At 30.6% G+C, this 12,875-nt stretch overlaps 1 protein-coding gene and 1 long non-coding RNA gene across 2 annotated transcripts; both read right to left on the minus strand.

Moving 5' to 3' along the window:
- Positions 1-5,397: 5,397 nt before the first annotated feature.
- Positions 5,398-9,134, minus strand: LOC111037995 (myrosinase 1-like). The gene is made up of 12 exons (XM_022320898.1): positions 9,086-9,134; positions 8,253-8,518; positions 7,962-8,095; positions 7,769-7,903; positions 7,591-7,713; positions 7,351-7,531; positions 7,188-7,285; positions 6,462-6,603; positions 6,208-6,359; positions 6,018-6,152; positions 5,852-5,958; positions 5,398-5,654 (listed from the first exon to the last, which is right to left on the minus strand). Exons 2-12 carry the CDS (start codon positions 8,386-8,388, stop codon positions 5,513-5,515), a joined length of 1,485 nt encoding a protein of 494 aa, XP_022176590.1. The 5' UTR covers positions 8,389-8,518; positions 9,086-9,134; the 3' UTR covers positions 5,398-5,512.
- On the minus strand, positions 6,928-7,148 carry LOC111037999. Its single transcript, XR_002604929.1, has 2 exons — positions 7,060-7,148; positions 6,928-6,998 (listed from the first exon to the last, which is right to left on the minus strand). It is a non-coding gene; the product is annotated as an uncharacterized LOC111037999 (long non-coding RNA).
- Positions 9,135-12,875: the final 3,741 nt, after the last annotated feature.

Consider the following 12,875-nt stretch of genomic DNA (forward strand, 5'->3'; position numbering starts at 1 on the left):
TTGAAGCAGTTTGAACACATTTGGAAAGAGGTCTTTATTGCATTTATCAAGAGCATCTAGAAGACCATTTACACTTAATTTTTGCAAAATGTGCCACTTCAAAAACTTCTTGATCAATATCATTTGAATAAAATTCATTTAAGTCTTTGATCACTTGGTTATCATAATTTTCATTAGAAATTAGAAAGCAAAAGCCAGCTATAATATTTTTATGGTTTAAAAATCCGTCTTTTAATTGTTGAACCAAGCTGTCCACAAATGGTCCACAATATACTAATTAAAAAAAAAATTTCAGGTTCATCTGTAGAATAATTTGATCTATGTTTTCGTCGCTTAACCTTTCTATGGATAGTAATTTCAAAATCCATTTTCTTTGACCTTTCTGTGAGCTCTTCAAAATACTTGTGAAACTCATCATCACAATTTTCTCTTATTTTTTGAGGTTCAGAAATTACTAAGTTAATAAGATAAGCTTGAAATAAATAGATGTTGTTTTTTTGTAAATATGAACAAAGAATTTTTCTATATTGAAATATTTTATGAATGACAATAAGGCTTACATTAAATTCTAACGTTTGAATAGCTGAAAGTAACTGGGCTGATCTTGATGATGTTTCAGTGAGAAAATTTCAATTTTTTTTTTTTAGTTTTTTTATTCGAACAGATACTTGTTTAAGAGGGGTGTCATATCTCCCTGGCACTTCCCCCTTGCTTCGCCACTGACTCATAATATTGTAATGCAATTTTTTTTTTTAAATTAATTTTAAATATAAGACATTTCTAGCCTAAGGCTATCTATATATAGTGATGTTTGACAATTTACATATTAGTGTTAACAGATTAACGTGATAATTAAAAATATTTTTAAGTACATTTTATGGATAATTGACGATTGGGGATTTTAAATGTACAGAAGTTATGTGATTATAATAGTACTCTAATAGATATGGTATGAATGGTCGGAAGGTGTAAGATGATTTTGTTCGTTTAATTAAGGATTGGGGTTTTGTTTATTAGGCATGTTAGAGCAGCTAGGAGGGGGTTTAGGGCTAATTTTAACTCGTTAAGGAAATTGGTGACGATTTGCAAAGGTTGATCGGGTGGTGGAGTTTTCGTTGTAGCTTCGGCATATGACTATATGAGGGTTTTTCTTTTGGGTTTGAGCTTAGCGCGTCATGTCCTCTTCTGTGAGTTGAAGTAATGTAATAACATTCACAATATTATTCAGACTGAATTGCATCAATAATGAATTATTGAAATTTGAACATAATAATATAATTGGTACCTACCTGTATTATAATCTAAAATTCAAAAGCCACATCACAGGTAGGTCGCCCACTCGTTACCTACTTTTGTTTACAGTTAGATTCTTGCTCAGAGCTCAGCAGATATATTATATATATCTCAAACCGTGATGCTCAAGAGTCAGTACTTCAGAAGAGACAGCTTTTTAATGGTGAGGACTGAAGACTGAAGAGGTGTAAAATGTTCTCACCCCACCTGGGACTGTATTATTCATTTTATAGCTACCTCGAAAGTTGAACTTTTATTATAAGTTCTCTTCTTAAAGATTAAATAAAAATAAAATAATATATTATTTTACAATAATTAGATACAGAAAATCGTCGTAACGTTTATGAAATATTGTAGGTACACGTCAATTATAAACATATGAACGAATAGTTATCGTATTTATTTTACTAATGCGTGCAGGATAAATCGTTATAAACTTATAACTTATGTAACATTATAATACTGTTTATTCGTTTTCACTTGTGCTATACATATAATATTATTTAGATACATCATGGACAATAATACCAATATGACGGGTTAGTAGGTATATGGTCAATGTTTCAATAAATCGGATCACGGACTCGGATCCCCGCCTTCGCAACAGCACAAGCTCACTCTGTTCGTGTAGATCAGATATTCAATGGCCTCGGTCAGCATGTCAGCGTTGCGTTTCCGGCGGAAGTGTTCCGGTCCGTACCGATCGCACAGCGCCTGTTGCAACGTGTCCACCCGGACGCCACCGCGGTGGCAAGACCACCGGACCACCGTGTCCGCGACGAACGTCACCAAACAATCGAATTCCCGTTCCATGTCAGACATGTCGTATGGGTAGGTAAAAGGTAAGTGGTACCTATATCTGCTATGGTAATGGTATACGGTTACGATGTAAGACGTGTTTGTGGTACATATTATAATAATAATTTGGACGACGGCGAGAAGAATATATCTGCGCAGATTTGGTATAGGTACCTGGTTGTTGTGGCAACGGCATTCGTTATATTAAAAGCACAGGGCAGGACAGGTCGATTGCGGCGGACTATGAATTATGTACGTGCCTATACTAACAAATATAGGCCGTAGGTAAACTTGAATGAGCAAACACGGAGGAGATCTAAGTTTAAAGGAAAAAAAAATCAATAATAAAGTTCAAACAATTATGTATATCTTAGAGTTAATATTTTGTATTGAATATTTATAGGTAGATATAACCATAATGTTATAGTGTACTGCTCTGATGGTCGTAACGACTCGTAACTATTGATTGCGAACTGTGTTGATTACAACAATAAAACAACCATTATAAGTACGCAGGTATATTATGTTGCCTATATTTTTTTTGGTATTCATGTCGTATGCGGTCTACCGCACACTTGTCGTCTACCACGTAAGTTTCTACACGTCATATGCGGTCTACTGTCGCGCATCTATGTATTTTAGGTCATTCCCGTTGATCCGACGGCTATTAAGCTTTATCTTATAGATACAGATACAGATACGAAAATCAGTTACAGTTATTATTATTATTATTATTATTATTATTCATGGTACATCTCCATCATTGCTGCCCTCGTATTTAGCGGAACAATGGTGGCGTCTAAAAACAAGAATGACAACACATTTGATTGTTTTTTAAGAGATGTGAAATTATATTGTACCTAATTTAAATTGACTAATACATATTTCTATATATTTTTATATTTTTTGTCGGTTAGTTTTTAATACATATACTAATTAAATTTACCTACATACATATTATAATGAAATTCTAAATTTATGTAGGTATTCATTCATATTTTTAACCATGTTGTAGACCGCATGCGTGGTAGACAAAAATGTGCGGTACCTACCTAGAATCTAGATGCGGTAGACCGCATATGACGTGTAGAAACGGTCGGTAGACCGCATACGACATGATTACCTTTTTTTTTGTAGTTTGTTCGAAAATGTTTATAGGACGGTAGTCATTTTACATTTTCGATTAAAATCGTATACTTCCCCTTTCGCCTTTCGGCCATATCAAACATATATCTAAGCATGCATTAGAAATATACGTTTTACAAAAATTATTTATTTTGTATTAATTGTTGTTATGGTATAAACTCGAAGAACATCAATAAAATAATTAACGACAAAATAGGTGTCTAATATAATACCAATAGGCCTATTCATGTCTTAAAAAATAATTCATCAATATTGTAAGTTGTAGCTTCAAAATGTATGGTCCAGAATTGTATACAAATTATGTAAAAAACATGGGAAAGGTGACAAGGGCGCCTGCAGGCTAATACATTTCAAGAAGCAAAGATAAATTTCAGAGTAAATTATGGAGTCGGGATACATAAGCTGAAGTCTGCAGTCTATAATCTCCAGGTTAATTAACCTGACAATCTTTTCATAATTAGTTTATTAGGCAACAACTGATTAATCAGATGTCTCCTTAAAATACCTGGTTTATGTTTCAAAAATGTACATAAATATAAGTTATATCAATGAAAATAAATTTGATCAGAGGTTTTTGAAATTGCTTCAATGTGTTATAATTTAATCTGAAATCTTTATTTTTATTTTGAACATTTTTCCTCTATAGTTGATCTGTTTTTAATTTTTATAGACTTTTTAACCGTTGACAACCAGATAGGTACCCCCTAAATTTTTTTTTTAAGCGAATATGCCTGTTATCCAATACTCATTTTTTTCGTTAATTTAACTGAATTGATTTAATAATATAAATATTTTAAACATTGACACGCTATCTCGAGGAGACCTCTGACCTATGAATAATCGTTCTTAAATTGTCATTTGTACCTATAAAACAGTATATGAAATAAACTTAGGTTAAATTTTTGAGGAGCGTCTGAATTAGAATTTTGACAAAATACTTAAAAATTATGAAAATATGTAATTATTTTTAGTTAGAAATTTATAAGAAATTGTCTTTTCAAATCTATGATTTGACTAACTGGAAAGTCAAATTAAATTTTTATGGGCTTTTGAAATTTAAATTTTTCCAACATTGGATTATTCACTCGATGTCTCATATTACGATTTTTCTATTTCGTTGTAACTCAAAAACTATAATGACTGTAGATACTTGACATTTACACCATGTTTATTTTATAATTTCCTAAACTAAATGCAACTATCGAAATATTTTTATTTGCTTTGAGCTGTTTACTGACATCTTCAGCTTTCAATTTGTTTAAGTTTTTTTACTGTAGATATCAATAAAATGTTATTTGTTTTACTTTTAAAAAAGCTTGAAAATTTAATACACGACTCCTGACATATTGTTACAACAGCGAGCAGTTGAAAAATATTAAAAATATGTTGGGACGATTTTTTTAGACAACCATTTAAAGTTCAAAATGTATCTCATGGAAAATGTATAAAATGATCGACTTTTATAGCTCAAAATTGAAAATCTAAAACAAAGTCCATGTAAGTGGGTTATTTGGTCACCAAAAAATTTAAAAAATGTATAAAAGCAGTATTTTTGTGTAGTACTTTTAAGTAATTTAAAAATATTTCTGGGGGTACTTGAAACTTCTAAAGTAAATTACTACATACAAAGTTGATCGTAAACAAATAATATTAATTCAACCTACCGGCTACAATACTAACAATAACAATGTAAATATAATATAAGATATCCTAGGCCATGAACTATGATTAATCATTGTTCATGTCCTAGGCCGACAAACCGTCTTCGCTCACAATCGTTTTTCAGATACAATGACATAAGGCACCTACATCATTAAATTCAAATTTAACACCATCCATTACAGTGACCCAGTTTCCACCTACTGAATAACAGACTTACCAGCTTTTTTTGTTTTTTTATTTCCTGGGTTATTTGGCAAATGTTAATAAAAAATGTTCACTGTCAAAAATAAAAATACTAAAAATGTTAACACAAGATTCCTTATTAGTTTTTATTATTCAAATGGTCATTTATAAAATTAAAGATACCGACTTGCTTATAATGCAAGCATTTTTTAAAAATATATATGCTTTATATGCTATTTTTTAAAGATATTTGAAATTCAAATTACAATGAAATTACATATTGAAATGAAGAATAATGATATTAGTTATTTTGTTGAAATTCAAAATCATTATTCAAAACTTAATAACAATAATATGATATGATATAAATAAGCAAAATTAAAATAATTAAATATTAATAATATAAAAAATGTAAATGTTTTCTTTTCTTTTACAATTCAGATGTCTTACTACAAGAATTAGTTGTCAATTGGCCAGTAGTTACCACATTCTTGAAAAATGTATATGACGCTTTTGGGGTACGAGTTCTTTCAGGATCATTGAAATCTACCTTAACAAGTCCAAAATGAATTCTGAAAAAACAACAAAAATTAATCTTACATGAAAACCTTATATAAAACTAAAAAATAATGATAGACTATATTATCACATAAAATACATTATTTAAATTATAACAGTATATGTCACATCACTCACATCCATCAAATTTATTCATAAACAAAGTAATATGTTTTTAATTGGCTAATAAAATATATATAATATTACTTACGCATAACCATCCATCCACTCAAAATTATCCAAGAGTGACCATATAGTAAATCCTAAAACATTACAATTATCTTCATGTATAGCTTGTAATGTTGCATTTAAATAGCCCTGTAAAATAAAAAAACTGTAATATCTATTACCTACTTGTTGTCATACTAAAATTCTACCTTTATGTAGCTTATTCTATCTAAATCATCCAATTGACCATTATCTCCAAATCCATTTTCTGTTATAAACATAGGTGGATTATCATATTCATTTTTTATCCATACCATAAGTTTTCTTAATCCAACTGGTGCTGTCTGAAATATAATGATATTAGTAACATACATGACACAACTTTGATTTAATTAATACTATTAGCCATGGTGCGGGAGATGACTTAGGCCATGATTCATCAACAGATGCATAATAATTTGCAATTGAATTATAATAAGAATCTGGATCACCACTTTCCTGAGTTACCAACCGAGAAGAATAATGATTGAAAGCATAAAAATCAGACGTACCTACAAGAATGTAAACATCATTTTTGTAACTATGTTATGGAAACTTTATAAATTATTTATAGGTATTTAGTATGTTATCTATTGAACATATACCATACCTACCTTTAATTAATTTAATTTCATCTTCTGTAAATTTTGGTAGTGTTGACCATGGACTACCTTCTTCTTTACTTTTTTCATCTATCCATTGTCTCATTATTGATGGATAATCTCCTTTGTACACTGGATGACTAAACCAACCCCTCTACAAACATGTTATAAACTCTAATGAGTACATATTATATCTTACAAACTGTAATGTGAAATGTGTTAAAAGTATCCAACCATTATCAATTTTACAATTGAATAGAAAGAAAGACATTTCCGCTTGCGGAATAAATACCAAAACATTAAAAGAGGTATATTTAGAGTCATTAATGGCTTTGTTATTCCATACATAGTAAAATATAAAATTTGTGAACATTCAGAATTTAGCAGCTTTATCACAGTACAAGATCCCATTCCTCATATTTTCTTCAGAATTATTTAGCCAAACATAGCATTATTACTTTCCACCTAGCCGCTACATTCTTGACATGGCTCCTTGTAACTTTAAGCTCCCTTAAAAGTTTTTATAGTTTTCTGAATATAAGGTCAAACCTAACATTACAAATATTGTGTATCAATTACTTTATTTGTTTTACATTTTATGTTATATAACTTTTTGTTTTGGTTGAAAAGTGAGTCGACCGAAATGAGAACGGTATATTTTTAGTCAAAAACGGTCACGCCCAGTTGAATACTTATAGTTTATACCTCATACATTGTGTAAGAAAATTATTCTATTACATCAAATTGATTGGCTCTCTCAGCAGTATTTATGTCATCCACTGACTCAGGATTTTTTGGTAAGAAAAATAATCCACTAATTGAAATGCTTATTTTTCCTGAAAAAAAAATATTGATAGTATTCAAAATGTAATTACTATGTGTATTACACTTTGCTGTATACCTTGTTGAGTAGATTTAAATTTCTCTTCATACAACCTATAAGCTTTTCCGTGGGCAATGAGTTGTGTATGACCTGCCAAATAATACCCAGTATTGTTTAAATGCAAGTATGGTGCCAAAGCATTAAATGCATAACCTGTAGAAATCTCTAACGGCTCATTGATTGTAATCCACCATTTTACCTATGATGAGTATAAAATGTAAAGATGGTTCATGTTTTTCAATTATTTATTTTACTTACTCTGTCTCCATAATTTGTAAATAACACTCTTGCATATTCTTTAAAATAATCCGACATAATTGGATTAACCCAACCACCAAGATCTTGTAGATATTGTGGTAGATCCCAATGATACATTGTTACCTGGATAACACACCATTTTAATCGTTGTCCTTTATTTTAATCAAATAATACTTACAATTGGTATAATATTATTTTTAATAAGCTCATCAATAAGACGATTATAGTATGCTATTCCTTTTTGATTTAATTTATTCATTACTCCGGATGGTGCAATTCGAGCCCATGATATTGAAAAACGATAAAATTTCACCTATAGAAATTATAAATTAAAATATATTTTGAGTAAAAAAATCAATCTCTAGTATTACATTTAAATTTTTTGCCAGTGCTACATCTTCTTTATACTTGTGGTAGGAATCACAGGCAATATCTCCATTTGTTCCATCTTTTATTAATTCTGGACGTGTATGAACCAAATGATCCCAAATATTTTCTCCTTTTCCTAAAGAATTGACATACTTATTTATTTAAAATTTATATTACTACAATATGTTTTAGTGGCTTTGATATAGGATCAATGGCATAGTTTAATAATTTAATTTTATAAATATGTATATTAAATATTTTATATATTTGATGTGTAAGGAATGTTTGTTTACCATCTTCATTCCAGCCTCCTTCTATTTGATAAGCAGCAGTTGCAGTACCAAACATAAAGTCATTTGGAAATTTATAATCCATTGCATTTGCATGAGAAATAATAAAAATCACAAGCAAGGATGTAATTTTTGTCATTTGAATATTGAATTTTAATGAATTGTGTAAGAACGCTGCTACTGTTATCTTAATAGAATAGTTGCTCTTCAAATGAATAAGCACCTATATATATATATATCTTAAACGATGTCTGGTTATTAATCAAACCCTATAAAATAAAAAGTGTATTAATTATAAGTGCTACCTACTTACCTAAGATAATCATAGTAAACAAATTAGATGAAAATCCTAATGTATTATATTAGTATGGAACTAGAAAATTTATAATCTATGATTACAAAGGTTAAACAGCATGTTTTTATCTTTTTTCATACATTTTGTAAAGTATGAGACATTTATTATTTAAATGCAATAATAAATAATTTGTTTCATATATGTGTTTACTTTCCAAAAACTTAACGTAATTATACCAATTATAAACGATTATAGCAATGTTAGTTCATCAGTAGGTACATAATGCCTATACTCAAATAATTATGAATTATGACAATATTATAATATTAGCTTTTCTATAAACACGATTGAATTAAACATTAAGTCAAATATATCTAAGATGGAGTTCCTTGTACCAACACAATTAGATTCTTCAATAGTTACATCCTGGATATAGGTAGGTAAATAATAATTAAATATCCAGGTACCTACCTATACAAGATAGGTTTTAAATCTTAATCTATAAATATGGCTTGAACTTTAAAATTTGTTGGGCACTTACATGTATAGACTCAATATATTCATTATTCAGACATTTCAGACATTTCAATTTTAAAAACTTCATGAGTGTTATGAAATTATTGTAACCAAAACGAAAAGTAATTAGTTATTTTTCTAAAATAAATATGTTAAGTGGTAGGTAGGTACTTTTTAGGTACTTAACTTCTAAGTACAGCTGATACCAAAGTACATACATAGGAATAATTCAATAATGCGATGTGCAAAAACTACAAAATCCTCTTATACTTAGCTGCCAAATGAGCATATTATAAATATAAATATTTGAGTAGGGTAGAAGGCAGGCAACTACTTAGTACTTACTTCCTATCAATCTATTATGAATGTGATAAATGATAATATTTGTTTTGATAAATATTTTGTAGGACCAATCGGCAATCATGCAACGAAGAATGAAGAGTGTGTAGTTGAGGTAGAGTGTATAATAACACAATAATATAATAATACCTTTAGGTCATAATTATTATTATACTATATAGTCATAATAGAACAATAATATAATATTATGGAAGATAATGCCTAAAGTATTTTCTTTAAGCCATAGACATAAACATAATATAGCCTATGCTTTCGACAAAGATATTCTATAGAATAAATTAAAATAAATCAGAATAAAATCGTCCACAAGGCCGTAGCTGAGGGAGAGGAGTTCAGACTACCCGAAATTAACATATTATCCACATTTGAAATTTTAAAATTTGCTTTTCAAAAAACATATTTATACTCCAAACCCCCTAATGACCGTGCATGCATGTATGTTGGAATAATTAAATAAGTGGTTCAAAGTATATTAAAAGAATGGATGAAATGTCTTTCTTTCAAAGAAATTTTCATTCCTTAGGTCTCAGATTATGACCACGTAAGTCGTAAATGGTATCAGGCCTTTTTTGATAATTTGGGATAAGGTGGTAACACAAACACATAGTTAATAAATTATACATAAGTACCTGTAGCGTATGTCTAGGCACAGAATAGATTAAATTCAATCTATTCTGTGGTCTAGGTATACACTGGCTGATAATTTACGGTCCGGTAATATTTTTTGAGTTTTGACAGCCTGTCCCAGCCCGGGAATAGTTTTTGACAGCCTGTCCCGGCCCGGGAATAGTTTTTAGTGTGAGTAAGCCTGGCCCAATCAGGCTCTGTAAAATGTTTAGAAAGCCCGGCCCGATTATACTTTTTGTTTAGATACCTACCAATTACTTATTGTGTTTCAACGGGTCTGAGAACGTTGTCCGGTTTATCAAAACAAGTGGTTATAAATAGTTTATGTCATCGCCACACGTCTAGTCCAGCTGTTATTTAACATTAATACATTATTATAGTTCATTCATTGTTCTTCAAAATAAAATAGCAAGTAAATTTCATCATACCTCTCACTTGTCTATAATTTATATTCGATAGCAAAGTACCCATGTTTTTTTTTTTTTTTACAATTCTGGTCTTGCTAGAATTTCTCATTTTTCATAGAAGCCTTGCCCGGCCCGGATTTGCAAGTCCAGCCCGGTCCGACCCATAACTCTTGGGGCGATTGTAAACTCGGCCCGAGGAAAAAATAATGTTTGAAAGGTCTATTGTAAATTATAGGCCCGTGTTTTTTCCAGGTAAAAATTATTTAGGTGTTAACTCGGCCCGGATAAAATGTTTTTATATAATTTTCTTATAATATTTTTAAGAACCATTTAGCATTACCCAGAGGACACCACGAGGAGGCGATTCTCATTATCCTCCAAAAATTATTTTCATTTTCGTATTATTATTCATAGTATGAAAATCGTTATATAACTGTAAAATGTATTTATGTAAATTTGTAATTGTAAAAAGTGTAAAAATATAATGTACAAATCTATTTTTTAAGTAAAAAGCCATGTGTTTAACGTATTCACTTACTGATATTTCCTTATTTTTATATTTTGTAAGTGTTCTTTTCTAAGAGTTCTCTTTTTTTTTTTTAGTTTTCGTATTCTGAAATTGGAATGGTGCATCTAGGCTGTTGATTTTAATGTACGTTTCTGTTTGTATATCTTTTAATTTCGCAATGACGAAATATATATTGGGGTGAGTGGAATTGAAACTTGAATTAAAATGCGCATGGAACGATTCACATGCATTAGTTGTTAAGCACGTATCAACTGATGCACAGCCGCACAGGCCCACAAATCAGGTGGAAACATAGCATCTTCTATTCTTCTACTACGTAAATATTATCGGGCCGAGATTACAACCGACCTTTTTTATTACGTGAAATTTCCGGGCTGAGTTTACAACATAAAAGGTAATCGCGGGCCCAGTTTACATTTGCCCAACTCTTGTCCTCATATAGGTCCGGCCCGTGCAGGTCTTTACTAGTTTTCTGGGTATATATCTTACACTCTAAACCATAGAGTAAAGAATATAAACTAAACAGAGTAGGTAGGTAAAAACTATAATCTCAATCTCAAAGCGAACATCAGAACGGAAGCCCAGGCCGGCGGGTGTATGCGACACAGGGACCGGGTCATCGGTCGAGAATAGGAGCAATACAAGCAAGAGACCAATATTTATTTGTGTAAATTGGAAGACGATTGAGCGTCTGAGCGCTATCAACAATCGACAGATGTTACTCGGGTGTTTTTTATTGCGTGTATTTAAATTTATTCGCCAATAAATGATTGCAGCAGAAGAGTAGTATTGACGTATTGTTAAAACAGAGCCTCGTCCTCTGCTATCGGTTAAACAGGAAAACGAAAACAAAGGTAAAAAACTATGTTTACAACTCTATCAGTTAAGGTACACGGGTATGTAGTGGCGTAGTGCTAAAATAAATTAAAACTTAACTTTATGTCGGAAAATTTTACGCGCACATGGAAAAAACAATGAAAAAAATTGTATAATCCATGTAAATATCTAGCGTCAGCCGTGCGCTAAATTGGCATCTATACTACAATATAGTGAATACAATTTGATTTGATTTAATCTTATTATGTAGTTATTTCTATTATAGATACATTATTACTTACCAGACGCTTATACCCGAGTAGCATTTTCAGTGCTGTCAGTGTTTAATATGATATTAAGATGTGTTGGTGCAGAGTACGGTGTAAATCCTGTTCAGTGAACCGTTTTTTCTGATTTTGAAAACCGATTTTTTATACAGGTTAAACCGTGTATTTAAAGTGCTCATATTGGTGTAATAACCGTGCATCAGTGCACCTCGATTTGTATAATACACCGTGTTCCTTTGCTTTAATTTCTTGTGTAATAACAGTTCAATTTTCTTTGATTCAACGGCCATTCAACGGGGTTCATACATTGTTTTATCAATTGGTATATAACAGTTCAATGTTTAATACAGTAACCGTGAATACTATATAATCAGCGGCGTATTTACGGGAGGGGGGATTAATCCACCCCTTGGTCTTTTTTTCTATTATTAAAGAATTTACCTATATTTACCTGACACTAAATCGTGTTTATAGTATTTTTATGTGTAACATGCAATGGCTCATCCCCTCCCAATAACTATTCCTAAATACGCCGCTGTATATAGTATATACATAATATGTATATATATTATATATTAGCAATGAAATTTCGTATTCTATATTCCCCTTAACTCTATCATGAAGACCTTTATTTAAAAATGTCTATGCTAGATTGACCATTTACCACCCCCCGCCCCCCTAATAAAAAAATTAAATTAAATCCTGATTATGAAATAGGTTGATTAGCTTATAATTTTAACCAGATTGAAAGGGTTCAACAAAAGTTTTTCAGATTCACCAGCTATATTA

Source organism: Myzus persicae, unplaced genomic scaffold (assembly GCF_001856785.1).
Source record: "Myzus persicae strain clone G006 unplaced genomic scaffold, MPER_G0061.0, whole genome shotgun sequence".
Lineage (NCBI taxonomy): Eukaryota > Metazoa > Arthropoda > Insecta > Hemiptera > Aphididae > Myzus > Myzus persicae.

Coding starts and splice junctions, on each gene's coding strand:
- LOC111037995 (XM_022320898.1), bottom strand. CDS start 8,388: ATGACAAAAATTACATCCTTGCTTGTGATTTTTATTATTTCTCATGCA. Junction 7,286..7,350: donor ATTTAAATCTACTCAACAAG/GTATACAGCAAA, acceptor TTTTTTTTTCAG/GAAAAATAAGCATTTCAATT. Junction 6,360..6,461: donor TGAAATTAAATTAATTAAAG/GTAGGTATGGTA, acceptor ACATTCTTGTAG/GTACGTCTGATTTTTATGCT.